Raw genomic sequence first — 24,791 nt, 5'->3', positions numbered from 1 at the left:
AAAATGCTTCAATTGCGACTGCTGTTTATTTAACAATTGCTGAACGATTTTCAAAAATGCCTAATCTAGAGGACACAGTGAAGTGAACTCTTTGATAGTTCGTCAACCCTGATATGGGGTACATCTGAATGTATACACTATCGTCACATTACACTGATTTATTGACCCACGCATGTACTAAAGCTATCCGTGAAACGCTTCCAAACTGACGTCAACTATTGGTAGTTCGATTGTATGACGTAGGTTTACACTCATTTTGTACTAATTTAAAGTTTTGATAAAAAAATAACAGAGATGGTCAATTCTAGTACATATCCTTTGTGATGCATTCCCCGCTATATATAACTTCCAGGTCAACATAAATGATACTTTGTATTGACCCACTAACCTGTGGACAGAGTATGTGATTGTAGGGCGGGGGATCAGCTAATCTAGTAGTTCAAACCTTTCGCTGTAGATACGTACACATGAGCTAAGGTTGACATGGAGACATTCGAGTGTTCCTGGCGTTATTATCAGGAACCGTATACATTGTCTTGTCGGACATCGATCCATCACACAGTTGTAAGATTGATACTGGCTAGATAACGTAACGCACTAATAATCTTACTATTTATATCGCTAGTGAACAAAATGAAAAACGCATACCCATATTTATTGAAATGATTGATTTCATCGCCCATCGCCGGTATTGCATGATGCTACTGGGGATGTTACATCAGTCTTTTGCTGATTGATATGCTTTACCAAGTTCATGTTCTTTATATAGTATTGGTCACAATAAAATAAAAAGACGTATAGCGCCGGGGTAACGCATTATATTTCTAACATCAGTCCGTGTTAAGAAAACAAATCGTTTGACAAATCTGCACTTATTTTTTTTTTACAATGCGATAGAGGAAGTCAAAGTTCGGGAGTCAAATGTACCAGTCACGTGACCATACTCCTGATCTTCTTGATATTGTATATAAGCGACTCACCTCTCCAGCGATCAACTGTTTTATCATGGATCTGCGGAATGTCTTTCGTTTGTCGATCCTAACCTACTTAGTTGTTATTTCTTCTTGCGGTAAGTATCGAATCTGTTACGTTTGTATCATATTCATTACATAAATACCAGAATTTCAACGCACAGACTAATTACTAGATGACCCCCCAATTTTCGATGTGCATTTCACTCATCGTTTTTTAAAGAAACAAGTGATGTTCTCACCAAAAAATGTCACTGATGTCTCATTTGTCTCCTCTCGCTGTTTTGATAAACACAGTGTAGTGAGTACACTGGAAAACAGGATTCTTACTTTATATTTCTATCAAACCACCAAAGCTGTACAACTCTGTACATTGTATACCATGCAGCTATTGAATTGTCCAAATACAAAGTAACATGATAATGGCAGATTGATTTTTCTTGCCACACGCTGTCAAATTTATATGAAAATAGAGGTTAAGTTAAAATTGTATTATGTTTACCCTATCTTATTCCCGATCTACCATCCAATTTTGTACATTCACCGATTTTTCATCTAAATTGTCCACGTGATCTATTTGTGACGTAAGCCGCTAGTAGTTGAATATTCATCTGAGATACGAACACCACACGATGCTACTGTGCCCTCCAAGTGATGTGATTGGCCATATCAGCTATATGACCCACATATATTCTATTAATAGCCAATCAGTTTTTGTATACCAACACATTGGTAATACACCCTTGGAAAATTGTCTGAGGTGTGCATCGCCTATAGATAAAACACGCCAGATGATGACACCGACAATAACACGTGCATGAAAACAAATACGAACCTTACAACTACGTTGATACGCGAAAGGAAATGACAGTCATAAGTACCACATATAAGAAAAGCACTGACATACCTGTTCATTAATCTGAAATACATAGTGGTATAGGGATTTCAACAAAGTACAATTGACTTATATTCATTGGCAAAGTATATTTACATTTATACACAAGCCGATGTTTAAAGTAGTACAGCAACTAATGTTCTACACGAGAGGAAATGATAAGTATCGGAGCATTCGCAACAATTAATGTACACAAAATAATATATTGAACTCAAGATTAAGGCCAAGAAGTGATATCAGACTTTGCAAAAGAGTGATTATATCCTGCCGTGCCAGTAATACCCGTCATATATCAATTTGATTCATTAAAAGGCATACTCATAAATTAAAATACCCAGAATTTATTCATTTTGCAAGAAACTGTACTCTAAGGCAATATAAGAATTTTGACCTAAAACAAGTTTGGAGTCACCAGCCTTTTTTTCGAGAAATTGATGGTTGTATTTTAGTGGAAACTCGCCATTTTGACACTATTTACACTTTTATCACAGGTTTCTATGGCGGGGATATTATGCAATATCTCCCAATCTAGCATGGGGACCTATGCTGTAAAAATCATATATTGTTAATGATGGAGTACTTTTTGTTGTTCTGAATTGTTTAAAAAGTGTCAAAAAGGCAATTTTTCTTTAACATTGTGTTATATGGAATTGTTCTAAAAATAGCAATTTTCAAGAAATTTTAGAACATGTTTCTCAAAAAGCTTAACTGTAACACACAAAATAATCCTATTTCATTGTATTTCATTAGCTTCATGCTTGTACACAATAAACTAATGAACATGTCATGCGATTTATGACCAATTTTGTCAAAAATTATGACTAGGTTTCTACCTTAAGGGACCTTCTACATAGTACAAATGATGTCAAACAATAAAATATCATCTGCCTGGGTAATCTGTCGAATTGTGTCATCAGTATCTGATATCTGCCATAGAAACGCTTGAATGATGTTGAAATTTTCCTTGACTTATCAGCATGGAAGAGAGATGTCTGAGACGTTTCTCAAAATCATCATATCTAGGAATTGTATACAGTAGGGTTATACCTACAACGATGGGGGAAATTGGTGGTTATAAAATCAAAGTCATCTCTTTTGTCTTACAGTCTAATAGAAAGGTCACCTTAGAGACCGATTCAAGATATTAATTAAGAACCTGATTCTACAGTTTTTTTTTTTTTATTTCAAGTTCAGGTTGATATATTGTAAAAAAAATAATTATAGATGGGAGGGTTGTTGATGGAATGTACAGCATCTATTGTAAACATGTCTTTTTCGCTAGCATGTTATTTTAGCTAATTTAGCTAATCCGTAATTTCGCTAATTCAAGATGTCGCTAATTTAACATAAAGTCAATTCACACAATGAAATTGCTGGTACTTTAGTTAAATTAAGATTCTGTTAAAACCTGTATTGAGTAAAATACGCTAAAATAGCATATAGCTATTTCAACATGTTTTACACTATATACCTTTTTTCTGAAGACATTTTGCCTCGTGTGAGTAAAACATGATTCAGCAGAGCATCACAAATATTCCCCACTGGAAAGCCAATGCTTTATTGAATTCCTTGGCCAACAACCTCTATAAACACGTTAACATATTAACTTTTTGACAGCAAAAATATTAGAAAGAGGTCTTGCTTTGAAGTTGTTGAATATACACATTTGATAGTAGTATGACAGATTATTTTGATGGTTACCGACAATACCTGTGCTGTCGAGAGTCAGGGGCATCGTTTTATAAACTAGTATATCGCGTCAGCAGATTTTATGTAAATGGTAGTTTAAAGCGAGTGTGTAACCAAATGTAACGTGTAACTGTTATCTTGACATATAGAATTCGGTATGTGACCTCTCGGGGTCACCGTGCAAGCCAACCCCTGAAGTGACATAATGTTCTATTAATAACTTTAATTGGGTACTGAACGTTTAGAGGGCGGACTGATTTAGAATGAACAAAGTTATATGCTTTTTGCTGAGTAGTTGGAACACAGGTGAAATTAGCGGCAGGTGTGTCGGGGGCTTTCGTTCGATCGTTCCTACTTGCTATTCAACCGACATGCTGAGCAAAGATAGATTATTATAATAGATAATTATATTAGACAATGACAGTGATAGATGCCAATACAGTCACAATTATCATATATTGACAGTCAAATATACTATGCTATGACAGTCACACTTGTAGTAATATATGCCAGTCAAAGATTTTCATGAGTCAGACGAACCATTCAATGACAGTACTATATGCTAAGCAGTTCTACTTACAAATACCAAGCAACGACACCAGTAAATGCCAAGCAAAGTCATTCACGAGTACCATGCAACGTCAGTAACACATGCTAAGCAATGACATTCGTGAATATGAGTCAATGACAGTATGACGTGCCATTCAAAGACAGTAAGACATGCTAAGCAGTGTCAGACATATGTGCCATGCAACGACATGCAGTCATGCCAATTACTGACGGTGAATCAAGCCGAGCGGAATAGTCATAATTACTATGCAATGACAGTCAGAAATACCATCCTATGACAGGAATACATGCTAAGAAGAAATTCGTGAGTACCATGCAGTGACAGTCAGACGTACCATTCAATGATAGTCAGACGTACCATGCAGTGACAGTCAGACGTACCATTCAATGGCAGTCAGACGTACCATGCAGTGACAGTCAGACGTACCATTCAATGACAGTCAGACGTACCATGCAGTGACAATCAGACGTACCATGCAGTGACAATCAGACGTACCATCCAATGACAGTAATACATGCCAAGTAAATACAGTCATAAGGACCACTGCATCATAGGCAGCTGGTGGTACTCTATCATAGTTATTTATATTGCAGTCAAGTATCATTATTTATTCACAGATGACTGTGAAACTCCTACTGAAACACCGTACGTTTGGTTGGGTGAGTAGTGTTTATTTTGGCAGTTAATACATTACTCTGTTATGTCCTTGTTTTTTAAGAACATATTACAATTTAATCTATACAAACTATAATGATATATTTCAGAACTCTTAATAAGATTAAAGCCTTCTCTGTTATTAGGTGATACTACTTCCGAGTGCGATCTCACTGCGTCATACTGTGATTTGTTTGGGTTAGACTTTGAATGTGAGGCCGAGTATGGTCGTTTGCACACATGTGATGCGGGGAACAACGTGCTTTGTGTATCACCTCAAATGAGCCTATGGGATCCAACACCTGTCACTACACTGAAGGTTCTTGCTTATAATATATGGGAGCTCCGTTATCTGTATTATCAAAGTGGACAATATGAGCGAACTTGCCGTATTCCTCAGAAGATATTCGAACTTTATGGTGACGTGGACGTAATTGTATTCAACGAGGCTTTTATGGGTGGTTGCTTCACGCAAAATTATTTCCCATTGGAAATATCTCTACCTGGACCTCCTCTATTTCAACGCGATGGAGGGCAATGTTCATTTCAACAAATGTTAACCCAGTATGGATTTGAATACTTTACCGATATTTTGGGTCAAGAGTCTAGACGAGTCATTCCAAGACTTGAAAATGGTGGTGTTTTCATCGCATCTCGGTGGCCGATTATTATTGCAGATGAAACCATTTATAAACACACAAGGATGCCGTCTCCAGACATGCTATCAGCAAAAGGAGCTGTTTATGCTAAAATCGAGAAGACCATTGAATCAGACACTCGCACATACCATATCCTTGGTACCCATCTTCAAGCGGGGTTCGGGAATTCTGGAGATGTTGTACGGGCATCTCAAGCCAAGGAAATGCATCTCTTAATGGAAAGACAAAACATCCCCAAAGACGAGCCAGTCATCTATGCCGGTGACTTGAATACGGAATTAAATGATGCAAATATTCGCTGGGATCAAATGCTGAGAATCCTGGAAGCAGATATGCCAGAAATTGTGGGTGATCTCAATATAACATACGACTATGAGAATAATGACGTCAGGGGAGAAGATGAAACTCAAACCGGCGGTAAATGGATCGATTATGTTCTCTACAGTAATCAACACATCATGCCTAACTCTGCAACTCAAGAAGCTATCAAGTTCGTTGCAGATGAACCATTCCCTGTCTGTATGCGTGCCTTGCCAATACAACGAGTGGAGGACCCGGATGGAATCATTCCAATTGAAGGAGGCCAACATAGATATCCGTACCAAGACGAGTGTCTTGACTGGTGGAACATAACGGACTTGTCAGATCATTACGCCGTACTGGGAACATTCGACTTCTCATCTCCGATCCAACCAGATACAATTGCAACAGCTGCCCCTCTTCCAGGTGATTACCTTGCATTTACAACACTATTGTAAAACTTTTCTTTTTTAATATTAGGATTGTTTTCTGGTGCCTATGATATATATGGTCATCATGTATATTATACAATTCAAAATAGACGTACAAAGTATGCGTGTTTCGTTTTTCGTGATAAATGTACACACTTATTCTCAATTCATGAATAATTCCTTTAAATTGTGGTTTACGATCATCATCATCATCATTTACAAAAATTTGAAATGTGCATCATATCACTCTTGTGCGTATAAAACAAAATTCTTTTAATATATAATATGTATTATCTTCACAGATGAATGCATCGATGATAGACCACAGGTTTGGCTTGGTAAGGACATTCCTTGTTTTACCCTAAGCTTCGTGTGCCAGTCACTGAAATTAAATTATTGTTAATAGCATTCAATATCATATTATATCAACAAAGTTGTAAATACTTTTCTATTTCTTTGTTTATTTTTTTTTAGGTAGAGCAACCTTCGAATGTGACCTACTTACACCGGATTACTGTGGAATGTTTGGTCTAGAGTATGTGTGTAGTGCTGACTTCCAAGTATGGGACAAGTGTTACTTCAGTACTGCTAAGAATGTCTTGTGTGCTGTCCCCGAAATTACATTGTCTGAACCAACTCCAGCCACCACATTTAAAACCCTGGCATACAACGTTTATGAACTAAGATTACTGTATTATCAGAGTGGACAACGGGAACGTACGTGTAGAATACTCACTCAGATATTCACTCGACATGGCGACGTTGATGCTATCATATTTAATGAAGCTTTCATGGGAGGCTGCTTTCCACAGCATGGCGCTTCTTTCCGTCAGATCATGGAATACTATGGATTTAGCTATTATACTGGTACAGTGGGGGAAACCCTTTCTAAACCACCTGAGAATGGAGGCGTTTTTATTGCGTCCCGATGGCCCATTCTTCATTGGGATAAAAGAGTTTATGAAAACACCATTGTACTTACAGATGACTGGATGTCTGCGAAAGGGGCAATTTATGCAGAAATTGAGAAGACTGTAGATGGGAAAACAAGAAAATACCACGTACTTGGGACTCATCTGCATGCAGGTGACGGTGCACGAGGTGGGGATGAAGTGAGATTAAACCAAAGTATCGAAATGCACGAACTCATGTTGAGACAGAATGTCCCGACGGACGAAGCTGTGATCTACGGGGGTGACTTCAATACAGATTACTATACTGATCAAGATTGGTTGAAGCGTATGCTGGATGCCCTCGAGTCAATTGTGCCTGAACCTGTAGGATATATAAACGTAACAAGCGATGATGAGTACAACAACATCAAGACGGATCCTCGAGACATTGAAGTTGGTGATGACCCTGACTGGGTTCCCGGTTCATGGATTGACTACGTCGTCTACAGTTATTCACATCTCGTTCCAGTGACTTCAAGTCAGGAATCCGTTAAATACGTCGCCGATACCCCGTTCACCGTGTGTATGGACGACGTAAGACCATTCGGTGTACATTTTTACCCGTACAGCAGTAAATGCAGACAAAATCAAACAATTACCGACCTCTCGGATCACTACGCTGTTCTTGGTCGTTTCGAATACGCAGTAGATGACCCACCTCTAGTTGAAGCCATGTCATTTACTATGCCAAACATTATGATTACTCTTATATTTTCTGTGTTTTCTATATTGAATGTATATTAGTTTGCATCTTAATTAGTAGCGACTTGTTTATTCTTTGACTGATAATTTGTTATGCCAAATATTAAATAAATACATATATTGCAAATTCAATAAGTTTATAATTTATAAAAGGAATTTAATCTCGGAATGTTGAACTTGTCTTGGGTGATAAACATATTTTACCAGAAAAAATTAAGATTTCTTTTTTCGTCTGTTGATTTTATTGATCTTTTGATTTTCGCAAGAAAGAATTAGTTTTAAAGCTTTGTATACACATGCCTAACAATAGGTTTATAATTACAATGTTTTACTTTAACCGTAGAAAAGATGTTCTGGCAGCTACGATGTTAGTTTGTCTCTTTGCTGTATCAGAAATGTAGGTCACTTTCCTCACACTGACCCACGTAAACAATTAGTCTTGTCTTTTGTAAGATTATATGATAATGGTATAATATTCGCAATACGTCAGATAACTAAATTTTCAAAGCACTGTCTGATGAATTTGGTATCACGAAATTGACATCTTCCAATGAAGACACAGAACAGCATCATTATATCAGTATTAAAGCGGGAGGGTCGTCACCAGCGCACGCGCAGAAATTGAGTCCCAAATGACGATAACGACACACGCTAAAAACGCAAAGGCTCATGGGTAGAAACTTGTTTGTAAACAAAGACACGCTGTGGCCATCTGACGCATGCGCAGGTGACGACACCCCCGCTTTAACATTAGGTAAAGTGAGCAGAAATACGCAGTCGGTATGCAATGAATAAAACAAATGTATCAATGAAAATAAAAAACTGGTTTGACTGAAGATTATAACTCCATGTACTTGCTTGCATGGCTTGAAAATCTAACAAATAAATAATTTGTGTAATCTATGTCTCCCAGTGAAAACAATTATTTGAACCAACACACGCGCACACACCCATACATACATACATACCCAGGAGACAGCCATGTTTTGATAAACATTTTATTAACCGAATTGTACCAACCCGCCTAGACCCATGTAAATAATAATAAACCAGCTCTTGATATTACAATGCAGTAAATCCTCACATTATATCTAGCCATTCTCCAGCAAACACTTTGCTACACTTATCAGAAGTGTTACCATTTGGATAATGTGTTACCTATAATGTGTTACTTGCATGATTTAATCACAAAACGAAAGTACATAGCATATACACTGACAAGATATAGAGGGCAGCATACAAACAAATAGGGCATACTTTACCTTACAACATAGCCATACCTTACAAATCTTATTCTGACAAAAACGTATATAGTTATCTGTCTATGGTAGGCTTCACCTCAGAAGTTCAGCTTGGCAATGTCCAATTGCATGCAATTTTTTAAACTGTTAGGGACGACGTCAAAAGATCGATGTCGGATAAAAAACTTATTTCCTTTAGTTTGGGGGTGGGGTTTTGACCTCAAAAAGTTTCCATCTTACAAAAACGATTTTATTTTTTAATGAAGTCAAAAAAATCTTGAATATTTGTAGTTCGTTTTTTTCTATCCAATCATGGACAGAAATAACCGAAAAAGAAAAAAAAAACAGAAAAATGGTTTGGTTCGAGTGTACATCTGTGCGTCAAATGTAAAATTTTTTACACCCACCCGACAACCAACTGCTATGCAATACTACTGTCCGATTATCAATTTGTATTTAATGGTGAATGTAGTCTGACGCCATGACCAATATTTATCAATTAAGTTTCAGTGGGGGGTAGGGGGGTTTGGAAAAAAACTAAAGGGATTAAGTTTTTTTATCCGACATCGATCTTTTGACGTCGTCCCTTAGCTAATGTGACATCGTGAGGGAAATATCTGATTACAGTAATGAGATGAGTTGTTTGTTAACGTGCCTGTACTCATAATAGTAGGAAGCAATAAATGTTATGTACATAATAAACATTATCATACATCTGTCATCGTAACGCAATTACAGCGTGCCGTATGCGTGAAATACAAATTCAGTCTAACATCTTATCCTTTATCTCACAACAGCGACCCCACAGGCCATCAATGAGAGCATATACATTGAACCACAATGTCAAAACGAGATTTTGACAAAACTGATGCTTCCTTTACATTCTTAAAGCGTAACTTAATTGTGCTTAACCTTGAACATGTTCAAGGTCAACCGAATTCAAAATACCGTATTGTATACAAGGTATGTAAATAAGATAATATACTCGTCTGCAATCTGTGTACATACTTCTATCTCTGTGTACACGACTGATGCTTTCTATAAATAAACCTGATTGACCTTGAACCGCTCACCATGGGCATATGATCGTTCATACCAGGTATTGAATTGTATTGAACTTGTGTTTGACCTTAGTGCAACATGTTACAATGTCAAGATGACGAGTTCTAACACCGCACCAAATAAGTACACACGCACGTCTACCTGACTGAATAGAGTCTAGTTGAGTTATATTATTCTTCATAATACAAACATAAGTAATGTTCAAAATTAGAATATGAAACATGCCATGTAATTTTCAGTACTGTTGTTTGAAACTGTATATTTTGCCCGTGATGAAAATGTATTTAATGTTGTCTTTAAATAATTATTTTTAATGGGAGTACATATACCCATGGTTCACTCAATAAAGCCCATAATGTTTAATTCACATTAGTTTTTTAATTAAAATTTAAAGATACTTTGGTGCTAGTAAATAATTCATTGGGACATATTATCAGAAAATTTGTGCCAAGTATGCAAATTGTTCTGCTATGAAAAATCTGGTAATCTGATAGTGGAAGAAAAAAAGATGTACATTTTTTAAATTCATTATATTTTAGAAATATTTGTTCAAAAATGTACTACATCTAAACGAACATGGTTACCCCTTTTCTGTTATAGTGTTTCAACCAAATTACCCAAAACGGGCGGAGTGTATTAATACAATGCACAAACATTATTATTTTCATAATTGTTTGCATAGCTCTGTGAGTAAATTCATTGTTACAGTAGTAGAGTTGCTCGAAATTTTAGATTTGTAAAAACATAATGTACATATATATGGAAACCTTACATTTTTAGATGTCAATTTCAATGTACATGTATATCATGACATATAAAGATAAGAAAACTCACATTCGTACTGAATTAAATCCTAATGATGATTAATATTAGCAAAATACTGATGTTTTGCAAAATGTCGACCATGTTATTTTGATTCCTAATGTTTCATTTGTTAGTTGCACAATAATTTAGACGTTTTCATTTCTACCCTATACATACCTACTCCTAGCTACATTAAATTCCTAATTATCTAATTAAGTTAATCTTATTGGTCAACTAATTTTAATTAATCAACAAATAATGTTAATCTTATTTTAATTTAATATTGTCATTCATTTCGTTGATATGTGATTTTCGCTTTATAAAATCTTTCAATCTTGCATATTCTTGTTCTTTGAAATAGATAATATGGTATGACATCATTAATTTATTAAGATATAAAACTATCCATCAAACAAACACCTGTAATGTACTAGTTTACTGAAATATTATTTTAGAATATGCACAAAAACAGTACGGTTCGATCTCGTACTTCCCAAATAACATACTTTGCGGGATTTCCGTTGTATACGTCTTTTTTTCGCTTGTAGTCATAATGTAACATCCTAAAAAGTCAGAAAACATTATTCATGCCGCTACTGTTTTCCTTTTGACTTTATTTGAATCAGGCACTACAATGTCAGTGCATCCGATGTGAACAAAACAGAATTCTTATGACCTAATTTTGTCACACATTTTCAAAATAGAGAATACTTTGTGTAACTCTTTCGAACATGTTCATGCTGCGTTTCGTAGACGAAGTAATTTTCGATGCAATTACTCACACTTCACTTATTAGGCATCTAATTTACCAAACTGTGACTCGATGTGAAAATTTATATTATTACGAGTTCCAGAATTTTGAATAAGTTCATATGTTGAACAGATTCCGTTTTAAAAACTGAATCGATAAAATTATTATTGGGACTCATATTAAAGAAATTCAAAACACGTGCGTATTACCTGTTACATTCAAAGACGATAAAATACCTAAAAGAAAGAAACGAAAATCCACAACATATATCAGGGTTCATATTAAAAAAAAATCTACTAGTATCCTGATGTGGCAGAATTGTCGCTGTTAGCCATAGTTAGACCATAACAATATGACAATGGTTCTACACGAGAAACTTACAATCTTGAATGGCATATTACTTCCCTGATAATTATTTACCAATTAATAACCATATTTAAAAAAAAAATATATTCTTAGTATTGAACACATCGTTGAGAGAACGAAATGTAGCCATTTCCTAACTCGGTTGCATGCTGTGACGTTATTGCGAGGATACTGCAAAGTATGCGCAAAGACAGGAGGAGTATCGACCGACTCGCAGTGGTCAAACCTAGGGGGTAGCTATGTTTTTTTTTATTATTATTAGAGGACGCTTATGCGCGTAATCCTTCCATATTTGGTATTCGCGTTTCCTAATGTGGTAGAATGAAAATACCCGGTACAATATCACAAATTTACGGCACGCTGTAACTTATGGCGTTACGGTGACAGATGTATAATAATTTGGATTATTCATGAGTACCACGTGACGGCAGCACATGTTTTGTTTGCACAAGATAAACATATCTCAAGTTGACGTTCAAGTTAACCTCACCATTGTACACATGCTTCGACAACAGTAGTGCCAACGGACATCCGATGACAATGGAAGCTAATTTATCAAATGTTCTCGCGTGTCTTGTTGTGGTATGTGCGCTGGGAATGCATACATGTGGTGAGTACTTATTGCGCAATACAGGCATGAAATTGAACTAATGCCATGTGGTGCTCGGGAAATTGATCGAAACTGAAGAAACTGTAATTTGATAAATGACATTTTTTTCTGTCTCTTCTCCCTCAATGGTTGTTTTCGTATTTGAGGGCACCAATACGGGTGTAGGTGGGTTCGATTTGAGAAAACACTGATTTGACATACTCGGCCGGGTTTCGGAGAGAAATGGGGATATGCTTTTCTTGACTGCATTACGCCTAGATACATTGAGATACAAACACACTATTGAGTGTATATCAATCTTTAACGTGCCTCTGTGGATCTCTTGACCTCTGGTTAACTATCAATTCATTTATATACTAACAAGATATGTGATTTGTTTTAGACGAGTGTAATGAAGACATCCTACACGTGTGGTTAGGTGAGTAACGGAACATTCGTCAATAAGTTCAGTCGTATTCGTTAACGTTAACGAGTCGATTCATTGTATGAAGTGTATGTATGTGCTCGCTATATAATGGCGTTTGCAAGCAATACTCAGGTTAAAACACATGTCAACATTATTTGAGCGTCATAATGTTTATCGTGTTGCACGATCTTTTTTGAACCGTTATCTTATCTGCACCAGGAAGATTTTACTGATTACCTGGCGTCAAGGCAACCCCATAGACAGTGCAACGCGAAGTTAAATCCAATGTTTAGAGATTGTATAGACGTGACAAGTTCATCGGTTTGCTCTCAGTTCAAATAGATGGACACCAACTTGTCACTGCTTACTGTACATGACATAAAGGCTAAAAGTTCAGGATATCTACATCAAATTTTGGTCGTTTCGCCGAAATGTACCCGCCGATCTATGCCGTCTGATTTTTAATCATATGAAAACGCCTACTGTTGAATTTACGCATAATGCACCAATCAGTGAACGTCTAGGCGCGCGTTCGCCTTGTCAGTTAGTTCACTTAAATATCAGTCAAAATACTTTCCTTTCAGTTTTTTGACACATGAATGTTCTGACTGAATTTGGGAATATCGTTAGTTCTCCTGGTTTATTGAAATTTAATATCTATCTCTTAAGGTGATGCTACTACTGAATGTGACTTAGATGAAACTTACTGCCATAGGTTTGGTCTTCTTTTCGGATGCTCTAAAGACTACGGTCGGTTACACAGCTGTTTTGGAAAAGGTGTGAATGTTCTTTGTCATTCTCCTAATAAAACCATGTGGACACCAACCAAAGCATCGACATTGAAAGTGATGACGTATAATGTGTGGGAATTACATTATCTATTTAATCAAAAGGGCCAACATGAAAGAACATGCCGCATCCCGCAGGCGATCTTCGACCTGCATGGTGACGTTGATATCATCGTGTTTAATGAAGTTTTCATGGGAGGCTGTTTTGCGGAGATTGAATTACCGATTGAACTTCCTGTTCCGGTCCCCCTCCCTGTGCCGAGTGGGAGGCACTGTTCATTTCGCAACATGTTGAATCAGTATGGTTTTAAATATTTCACCAAAACAGTCGGTGTTGATACGCGTTCCTTTCCGAGGAAAGCGGAAAATGGGGGAGTTTTTGTGGCGTCACGATGGCCCATCTTAAGAGAATCTGAATGGATATACAAAAACACGCTTCTCCCATCTGTGGACATGCTCTCAGCAAAAGGAGTAAGTTACGCTGAAATTGAGAAAAATGTAGACGGGATAAGTCAAAGATATCATGTCTTTGGGACTCATCTCCAAGCCACATACACGGACATTGATGAAGCCCAAAGTACAAGAATATTACAGGCCAAAGAGCTGCAGCTGTTTATGCAGGATCAGCAGATTCCCTGGGACGAGCCTGTTATATACGCAGGTGATCTGAATACACCAATGAACGACCCCGGTGGTCGGTGGAATCAGATTTTGGCGATAATTGAAGCTGATGATCCAAAGATTGTGGGTGATATTAATGTCACGTTAGACTTCGAAAACAATGACGTGATTAAGGAAAGTGATAGAACAACTGGTGGAACATGGATAGATTACGTCTTATATAGTAATCAACATTTGATGCCCGGTAATGCAACCCAGGAGGCGGTCAAGTTTCTTGCGGATGAAAAGTTTCCCGTGTGCATGGCAGCTTTGCCAATACAACCCTCTGACAATGTGTTACCAATCACGCTAGGACAACATAGATATCCCTACCAAGATGAATGTCTCGATGCTTGGAACATCAATGATCTGTCTGATCATTATGCAGTGCTAGGAACGTTTGATTTCTCATCACCTATTGAACCAATCCCGAATCCGACTTATAATCCTCCAGGTAGGTTTAGTTTTCTATTGAAAAAACACACCAGCGTGTAACACGATAATGCATAAAATACGCGGTTTGCATTTCGAATTTAATAACTTAATACAAAAAAATGTATTCAAAAGTTATTTCGTATGTCGTAATGCATTATGAGTTGCATCCACTGTGACCTTAATGATACTGAGCATCCCATAAAGATTCATATCGACACTAACTCGCAGATTCTTACAACGTAGCTATAAAACAATCTGAGATATAGTGTATATGTATCTGTGTCTAGAAATGGACTGAGCAATGAGTCAGTTGTACATGTATACATGGCAATACATATCTGAAACACGTGAAATCAGTACTAGATCATTATGTCTGATCATTATGCAGTGCTAGGAACGTTTGATTTCTCATCACCTATTGAACCAATCCCGAATCCGACTTATAATCCTCCAGGTAGGTTTAGTTTTCTATTGAAAAAACACACCAGCGTGTAACAAGATAATGCATAAAATACGCGGTTTGCATTTCGAATTTAATAACTTAATACAAAAAAATGTATTCAAAAGTTATTTCGTATGTCGTAATGCATTATGAGTTGCATCCACTGTGACCTTAATGATACTGAGCATCCCATAAAGATTCATATCGACACTAACTCGCAGATTCTTACAACGTAGCTATAAAACAATCTGAGGTATAGTGTATATGTATCTGTGTCTAGAAATGGACTGAGCAATGAGTCAGTTGTACATGTATACATGGCAATACATATCTGAAACACGTGAAATCAGTACTAGAACGATAACCTCCGACACCCTCCTGACGTGAATTTCCTCCGAGTCGATATGGTCATTTATTCTCTTAGTTATTTTTTGCAGATGAGTGTAAAGACGACAGACCACAAGTATGGCTAGGTAAGTGATACTATATATGTGCACGTATATTCGGTCTTTACGTTGTATGCATTTTCTAACAGTGTACCAAAACAACAATGCTGCAAAGTGAAGGTGTGTACTGATTGGTTCAATATTGTATATTCATGGATGCAATGTCACTACGTAACTACATATGATTGACTCATTTGTGCTCAGAAAGCCGTGCTAGGCTGAGTAATGCTTCGCTGCTCTTTTCACAGGGATTGCGACGAGTGAGTGTGATCTTACGCCCGAACACTGTAGTATGTTTGGTCTGGAATACGTTTGTAGTGCCGACTACCAAGTTTCGGATGTATGCTACAAGCAAATAAGCACCGAGAAGAACGTACTATGTGCTGTGCCGCGTGTGACTGTCTATGCCCCAACACCTGCCACCACGTTCAAGGTTATGTCTTACAACATTTATGAGTTAAGGTATCTTGTATACCAGTGTGGACAAATAGAACGCACTTGCAGAATGTTAACACATATATTCTCTCAACACGGGGATATCGACGTGATAATCTTCAATGAAGCGTTCATGGGTGGTTGCTTTCCAAGACATGGTGCTTCTTTCAGACAAATTATGGAGTATTATGGATTCCCTTACTACACTGGCACTGTCGGGGTTAATTTATCCTGGCCGATGGAAAACGGTGGTGTTTTTATAGCCTCGAGGTGGCCGATAATTCAGTGGGATGATACAGTGTACGAGAACAAAGCTAGGCCTACTGCTGATGCGATAGCAGCTAAAGGTGCAGTCTATGCTAAAATTGAAAAGACCGTGAATGGCGAAACTATGATCTATCATGTGTTCGGTACACATCTACAGTCGGGTTCCTCCCATGATGGCGACGAGGTGAGACTGAACCAAACAATCGAGATGCATCAACTGAAGTTGAAGCAAGACATTCCAGCAGAGGAACCTGTTATCTATGGTGGGGACTTCAACATCGATTTCTACACAGAGTCCGAGTGGTTGGAAGCATCCCTCAAGGTACTCGAATCGCGATTACCAGACAGAATTGGGTATATCAACGTCACATCGGACAGCGTTTACAACGATATACACACAGTTGACTATGTTGGCGGTGTTAGCGAGTATTGGGTCCCGGGTTACTGGCTTGATTACGTGATGTACAGCATCTCCCATCGCGAGCCAGTTGCTGCCACTCAGGAAGCTATCAAATATGTAGATGAAGAACCGTTTACCGTTTGTATTCACGAACTCAGATTATTTGGTTCTCACGTGTACCCATATCAAAGTAATTGTGAAATTACCCAGACAATTACCGATCTGTCAGATCACTACGCAGTTTTGGGTCGATTCGATTATTTAGAAGGCGTGTCATCAACATCAATATACGGTGCTACGAAATTCCACATTTTGATCCTAATATTCCTTTACGCATTTTTGACCTAAAATCAATAAATCAACTAGCATTTTATAAAAGTTACTACTCATTTGGAGGAAACATTATAACTTTTTGCTTTTCAATATGTTTTACAAGTTCAAGAACATTACACATGATTAACATATATATCAATTTATCGTATGGCTAGATACTCCAAAACATTCGTTGTACACATTATATCATGTAACATGTTAGCAATGATTTATGTACTTTACACAAGCTGTCTACGTCGCATGGTAACCTCACCAAACATTAATTATGTTTTTAAACATTCTCTGAAAGTTACTAAGCATGCTGCTAACAAACTATATAGCATCCTAAAGCTTAGATATAGGCGTATAGGGTGGCACTTTCAGTCACACAAATGGTCTGTGAATTGCACGAGTCGTTCGTATCAGATGTCTCGTGTTTTGTTTTGTTTTTTTTTCTTTATCTGCCTTTGGTTTTTGCTGCGATGAACAACTAAGGACGTGCTGTCGAGATTTTGCTGTGTAGGTTTGAAGGCTGTTATTTGGAAACTACGACATAAGAAGGAAATGTACACTGCTCACAAAAAAACAACACTCTGGGATGAGTGTGAAACCGAAAGCTTTGCAAAACGTAAACGCATCTTTAGGTTTCTTTAACTTACGAAATTTGCCGTAAAATAATTTCTTAGACACATTAATACGGCAAATGCACTTACCGTAATCGTCTATATCAAAACTTTCAGATGGTGTTGTATGATTTGTGTAGTAGCGTGCTTTTAGAGAACGTCTGAATCACATGAAAAGCATTTTTGGAATTATTTCCTCAACGTTTGTCTGGTAAATCCAAATTATGTTTACCGTCTTCGATGTATGACTATTTTTCGAATGATGATTGACACATTGATGTGCTCTATCTGTAATGTATGACAGCATTGATAATCTCCTTGGCAACGCACTGTGTAAATATATATGCAGTTTAGTCCAATCCCAGTAGCATTTTTTTTTCATATCGCAATTATAATACCATACACTTGCAAAGGGTGACATTGTTATTGAGCAGTTATGTACTACATGTATTATGTAGGGCATTTTGCTACCATGCGCTGCCATTATTGAAACGCCGTGTTCTCATTGGTTGATCGTTACCACGTGCAGTCCTGTTATAAACGATAACAAGTTATTGATCAAGGTCAATGCACACACATACAATGAGAATGTGTGTGACCTAGCCCTGTCCAATGTTCCCTAAAATACCATTCGTTTTAACAACAAACCATCCGTGATTTTCACGTTAAGAAAACCGTTTTTTTTTTAAATAGAAAATTTTCCATCAACTTGTTTTCAAATACCGATTACTCGTAAATGTTCTATAAGTACGTGTATAATGCACTTCCAATTATGATAGTGTTTATTTGTAACACAAAATAATCGGCGTCGTCCTAATTCTTTAAATGGCCAGAATGTACTGCGGTCAATGATGAATAGACGAGCAGAATTGTATTAATAGTAGTATACATTATTTCCTTATGTTTGCACAGATTGTTTATTCAACATTCAAACTAATGTTTTATCTCAAGTTGAACAATTCAGGCCATTTTTTCAACTATTTACATGTGTCTTTTGAAAAAAAAAATGGTTTACACGTAACTGAAATATAAGTGTTTTTTACACGCTAACAACTCGGTTGAATTCTTTCTTCTCGTGCATATCACGGTGTGAATATTAAATTGTTCAACATTCTGCGGCATTAAACGTGAACTACGAAACTCCGCACTTCTCATGACTGTATTTGTCGGTGATATCATCGTGTTTTTGGTTCATTACTTGATAATAATAGATGACATATAAATGTTAATGTTATTAATCACAGATGACCGCGTTTATTGAAAGCCATTTTTTTGAAAGTGGTTTAATCACGTTGTTAACAAACTTAATTGACATTAACACTTGTGAGTTATAAAGCCCGTCCTAGTAGAAAAGTTTTACTGATATCTTGATAAGAATAACATATACATGCCCTTAGACCTTGAGTTAAATGAGTATATATCACATATTCAATGCATGGACAGGGCATGATATTCCTACCTCTTATTATAGATGCATTGATTGACCTTTTGTTTCAAAAGTAAACTTTAAATGTGTACAGTCACTGTATCCAATAATCATTAATGTGGTGACCTTTGGAAAAGTTTATCGAACTTTCTCCCAGAAGGGGCATAGTACGACAGACTGAGTCCGACCCCTGGTGTAGATACGTATTTATATTATTGATACGGACGATATGTAAGACTGTCAACATGGCTAACATCGGTGTCCAGACCGCCATCTTCGTTGTCGCCGCGTTCATCATTCACGCCTCACATTCAGGTACGGTACATTGATAGTTATACTCGGTTTCTTAGCAACTGGATTTAAATATAAATGTGATCAATTTCGACCACCCTAGACATGTATGGAGCAGCTATATTTCACCCTGTAATTTGTAATCTGATAAGATGTGTGATATGGTGGGCTACTGTTTTAAATTATGATAGATGTTCGATGTACTATAAATACAAGTTAGTACATCTTGCGAATATTAACATTAACTTGTTGATATTTTTAATTTGCAGATGATTGTGAAGACAGTCGTCCACAAGTATGGCTCGGTTGGTTTTCTTTGATGACGGCTAAATATAACTCTCAGTACTATTTTCGTTATATATTCAAGATAAGCTTCTTCTATGTTTGCTAGTAAAACGGCGTGTGTGTAGAAGTGTGAGATTGAATATATATATATATTCAATATCAATTAACGTTATCATTATTTTCTTGTTAGGATATGCGACATCAGAGTGTGATCTGTCTGAGGAGTATTGCGACCTGTTTTCACTAGATTACGTCTGTAGCGATGTTTACAAAGATGGCGATTCGTGTTTGGAAGAACCTGGCGGGCGTCCTGGCCCACTCCCTCTGTCGGAACTTCAGAATGTTCTGTGTGCATCGCCGAGTGGTTCTACTTGGCAAGCAACTCCCGCTACTACAATAAATGTTATAACTTATAATATATGGGAACTGCGTCTCTTCATCGGACAACAGAACGGTCAGATTGAACGCACTTGTCGCATCCCACAACATATATTTCGTTATTATGGCGATGTTGATGCAATAGTTTTCAACGAGGGTCACATGGGTGGCTGTTTTTCTCAGGACGGCATCTCTATGCGCCAGATATTAGAGCAATATGGTTTTCCGTACTACACCAAAACACTGGGTGTAGGAAAACTCCCGTCAATGGGAAGGTTCGAGAATGGAGGTGTATTTATAGCTTCCCGGTGGCCAATTGTCGCAGAACAGGAACACGTGTTCAGGAATGCCCTACGATTAACATCCGATGCTCTAAACGCCAAGGGTGTCATGTACGCTAAAATAGAAAAATCTGTAAACGATGAAACGAAGTACTACCATGTGTTCGGAACCCACATGCAGTCAACAGAAAACGAAGATGGCGACGAGATTCGAGCCCTACAAGCAAAAGAAATCCATGCATTTATGCTTGAGCAGAATATACTGAAAAGCGACCCTGTTATTTACGCTGGTGATTTCAACTCTGATTATTATGGTGACAGATGGGAACAGATACTGGAGATATTACGTGCCCGCATGCCTCAAATCACCGGCCCTATAAATGTTACCTACGATTATCAACATAATGACGTCTTCGATGAAGGGTTGACCACGCCTTCTTTGTGGATCGATTATGTCTTGTATAGTGAGGACCACCTTATGCCAAGTAACGCCAGTCAGGAGGCCATCAAATTTGTTGACGAGCAACCGTTTTGGGTATGCATGGATGGAAGGATACTCCAGCCTGGGCATGCGTACCCATACCAGTCTTCGTGTAGGAGCTCTAAGAATATCACCGACTTTTCAGATCACTACGCTGTATTAGGAAGATTAGACTTCTCATCTAGTGTAATGCCGACATCTGACTCAGGATTTCCAACGCTGCCAGGTACAATGAAAGTAATTACTAACAATTTTAAAGTTCTCGAGTACTATATATTCATATTTTCATTTCACTATAAATCGTTATTTAGCCTTAAGATGTAACAAAAATAGTGATTTTTTCCGAAAACAAGTCTGTCATAAACATGTTATAACTTTGTAATGTATTGATTACAAATATTAATTCCATCACTTCTTTCAGCTGAATGCATTGTTGGTGATAGACCAAGTGTTTGGTTAGGTGAGTACTATTATGTTTTTGATTGTGCAGCTATTATTAAAGCGGGGGAGTCGTCACCTGCGCATGCGTAAGATGGCCATAGCGTGTCATTGTTTACAAACAAGCGTCTACCCATGAGTCTTTGCGTTTTGAACATGCGCTGTTACACTATATATATATTAATACTAATAGAAATCGCGCCCCTAAACCTCTTCTATGCAGTGGTTCATCAATTATGTTTTTGAGACATTTTACTTTATTCTAAATGACAATCGACGACACAACCAAATTGGCAATCGGTTACGTCACAGAAGCGTTCTATCACTAGAGGGAGCTATAGGATATTACAAATGACGATATTTGCATAAGTTATTTGTGTAATTAGCTAGAAGTGAATTTCATAGCACGCGCTGATAGTACAGGCGTAAATATATAGAGACTGTTCGATTTGCAGGTCGTGTCACAGCAGAATGCAACCTTACCCCTGATTATTGCCGTATGTTCGGTATGGAGTTTATATGCTCATCTGATTTTGAAGTCTGGGACAGATGTTATTCGTTATCGGGAACTGGACAAAATGTGTTGTGTGCCATCTCTGAGGTAGCAGTCACACAACCCACTCCGCTATTGACCTTCAAGGTCATGAACTACAATATATGGGGACTGCGTTATCTGATTTACCAAACTGGACAATATGAACGCACGTGCAGAATGCTGCCAAATATAATGACACACAACGGGGACGTCGACGTGATAGTCTTCAATGAAGCGTTCATGGGCGGATGCTTCCACATGCACGGCGCGTCATTCCGCGATATTCTCAAATATTACGGCTTTCGTTATTTCACTGGCACAGTTGGTGAGAACACTTCGTTGCTGCCACAGCCAGAAAATGGCGGTGTCTTCATCGCCTCACGTTGGCCAATCACAGCGTGGGAAGAAACCATTTACGAGGACTATGTCATAATATCTAGTGATATGTTATCGTCTAAAGGTGCCATGTATGCCGCGATTGAGAAAACGGTGGATGGACAGACGGTGCAATATCACGTTCTGGGGACCCATCTCCAGGCAGGCCAGAGAAGTAACGGCGGATCGGAAGTACGACTCGCACAAGTTGAACAAATGCATGATTTGATGCTGTCTCAGGATATCCCCCAAAACGAGCCAGTCATCTATGCTGGGGACTACAACACAGACATGTACACAGAACAAGATGAACTGGTTAAGATACTGGAAGTATTAGAGGCAACCGTACCCCCTGTAGTCGGCCCTCTCAAATACACAAATGACAAACAGCATAATGATATCATAGGTCCCAGTAACGAAACATCAAAGTGGATTGACTATGTCATGTACAGTTACGCGCACTTAAATCCAGACGATTCGAGTATGCAAGCTTTCAATTACACCGACGATCCATACACGGTGTGCATGGATGAATTTGCGTTATTCTCCCGCCATTTATATCCTTATGACGAAAGATGTGGAGAGAATAAAACAATAACAGATCTCTCTAATCATTACGCTGTTATCGGAACATTTTCGTTTTCCCAAACTACCTCTGTTGGCAGACGAAACACATTCGTGCTTGATGTGTTTCAAATAATGTTGTGTATGTTTGTATATGGTGTTATAAAGTGATTGTACCACCCACAATATGTATCGAAGGTTGTTGTTTTTTGTATCTGTCCAAATCAATCGTCAGTCAGACGCCAATTGCCTGTTAAATCAATTTTGCGGAGCACCCGAAGCGATGTTTCATGCTTGAGTGTTATTTGCATACTGAAAACTGGCGGCCATCTTTCCTTTTATATATCATGACCCGCGGTTTAAAGCAGAGAAAATACGTTACGTGTCTAACTATAGTTATGGGGGACCAGAATTGTAATTGAATAGTACAGCGTATGACATGGTGGGAGTGTATACAAATCCTTTGCAATGTCGGCAGTGTGGTGTGGCTTGTTAGCTTGTGTATATGTATGGTAGCGTCGCTTATGTGTGGGCTTCGAATACGAACGTAACGTTTGATTGACAAACCTAGTTGATAGTGCTGAACGTTACATTGCATGAAAAGGTAACTTCAATTAACCTTACTGTGATGACGTATGCGTTGGGAATTACGCAAAAAGGCTCGAAGCATGCGCACAGCGTACACAATATATAATATGCTAATAACTTTAACGAGGTTATGACGTAGACATATCTCATTATTTTAAAGTGCAACTATTAATAGAAAGCATTTATTATGAAACGCCGGAATACTGTTTATTCGGTCTTGACCCTTCACTTTGTCTACTGTGGTTATTTGAAAACTGTACACGATTTCTATCATACTAAACTGGTCACCACATTTAACAAGTGTCTCTCTTTTTACATTGTTCGCCAGCGTGAGCGTTGGCAAGCCAAAATAGGCCCGGGTTTCTATTGTATACATGATTGGAAAAACAATTTTGAAGCTGGAACACTGAAACAAATTATACGAGCATACTTATAATTAGGAATGTTGGGGTAACCAGACATTACAAATATTTTATTATTAATAATTATTAGTATGTTTTTTTTTTCTGAAATTGTCCAACGTGATAACAAATAACACAAACTATTCATAAGTAATTTAATCTGTTAAACATTATTTTTTATTCACTTTACGCTAAATATACATGTTTACTCTCTCTCTCTCTCTCTCTCTCTCTCTCTCTCTCTCTCTCTCTCTCTCTCTCTCTCTCTCTCTCTCTCTCTCTCTCTCTCTCTCTCTCTGAAGAATAGCAGACAGGGTTATGAAACAAATAAACCTTTTATTACTGATTTATTTATTACCAAATGGCGATACATAAAAAACAGACTGAAAATAAACTCTGGTCGTCCTCATTAATATGACTTATTCACGCACCCACACGCATGAAAAAATTATGATGCAACAAGTTTCCATCGTCGGCATGCCTCATTATGGTTATCGTAATGGACTTGAGCTTTTTTCTTCAACGACAGAAAAATAATCCACATGACCGTAATGCCATAGCTGGGGCTTGTTGGCAACGATCGCAAACGTATCCGTGTCCAGCCATTGACCACGTAGAGGTCAAAATACGCGTTCTATTTTTACGCGTTAAGTTTGGCTCTTCCGTTTCACCCCCTCCGGAATGTTCTACTTTTGCAGCCTAATCGCAGGTTTTTCAAAAAACGTCGAAAAAACACAAGAATTAGTAGAAATGTTCCTGTTTTGGGCGGATTATTGATAGAGAATAATTTCTTTATTCCAAAAATGCTGAAAAACCGTGAGTTTTTGCCTTAGTTATTTTTTTATTGGCGAAAAACTGTGAACTCGGCAAATTTA

The 24,791-nt window shown here is 37.6% G+C and overlaps 2 protein-coding genes across 2 annotated transcripts; both read left to right on the top strand.

Annotated features, from left to right (window-relative positions):
- The first annotated feature begins 4,640 nt into the window (after positions 1–4,640).
- LOC102808101 (uncharacterized) lies at positions 4,641–17,299 on the top strand. The gene is made up of 8 exons (XM_085498313.1): positions 4,641–4,785; positions 4,891–6,165; positions 6,473–6,508; positions 6,645–7,786; positions 13,047–13,077; positions 13,735–14,967; positions 15,828–15,863; positions 16,085–17,299. Exons 1-8 carry the CDS (start codon positions 4,641–4,643, stop codon positions 17,284–17,286), a joined length of 5,100 nt encoding a protein of 1,699 aa, XP_085354439.1. The 3' UTR covers positions 17,287–17,299.
- Positions 17,300–19,544: 2,245 nt separating this feature from the next.
- On the top strand, positions 19,545–23,113 carry LOC102807973 (uncharacterized). The gene is made up of 5 exons (XM_006818896.3): positions 19,545–19,614; positions 19,860–19,895; positions 20,066–21,241; positions 21,437–21,475; positions 21,909–23,113. Exons 1-5 carry the CDS (start codon positions 19,545–19,547, stop codon positions 23,096–23,098), a joined length of 2,511 nt encoding a protein of 836 aa, XP_006818959.3. The 3' UTR covers positions 23,099–23,113.
- Positions 23,114–24,791: the final 1,678 nt, after the last annotated feature.

Source organism: Saccoglossus kowalevskii, chromosome 4 (genome assembly GCF_978046115.1).
Source record: "Saccoglossus kowalevskii chromosome 4, keSacKowa6.1, whole genome shotgun sequence".
Taxonomy (NCBI): Eukaryota; Metazoa; Hemichordata; class Enteropneusta; family Harrimaniidae; genus Saccoglossus; species Saccoglossus kowalevskii.
The sequence above is the reverse complement of the archived record's forward strand: the minus strand, read 5'-3'. Positions and strand labels throughout refer to the sequence as shown.

What these genes read in the sequence shown, in the direction of transcription:
- LOC102807973 (XM_006818896.3), top strand. Translation starts at nt 19,545, where the DNA reads ATGGCTAACATCGGTGTCCAGACCGCCATCTTCGTTGTCGCCGCGTTC. An exon ending in CATTCACGCCTCACATTCAG is followed by an intron (nt 19,615 to 19,859) that starts GTACGGTACATT and finishes TTTAATTTGCAG; the next exon opens with ATGATTGTGAAGACAGTCGT. An exon ending in TCGTCCACAAGTATGGCTCG is followed by an intron (nt 19,896 to 20,065) that starts GTTGGTTTTCTT and finishes TTTTCTTGTTAG; the next exon opens with GATATGCGACATCAGAGTGT.
- LOC102808101 (XM_085498313.1), top strand. Translation starts at nt 4,641, where the DNA reads ATGCCAAGTAAATACAGTCATAAGGACCACTGCATCATAGGCAGCTGG. An exon ending in CATCCTACACGTGTGGTTAG is followed by an intron (nt 13,078 to 13,734) that starts GTGAGTAACGGA and finishes CTATCTCTTAAG; the next exon opens with GTGATGCTACTACTGAATGT. An exon ending in TCCGACTTATAATCCTCCAG is followed by an intron (nt 14,968 to 15,827) that starts GTAGGTTTAGTT and finishes TATTTTTTGCAG; the next exon opens with ATGAGTGTAAAGACGACAGA.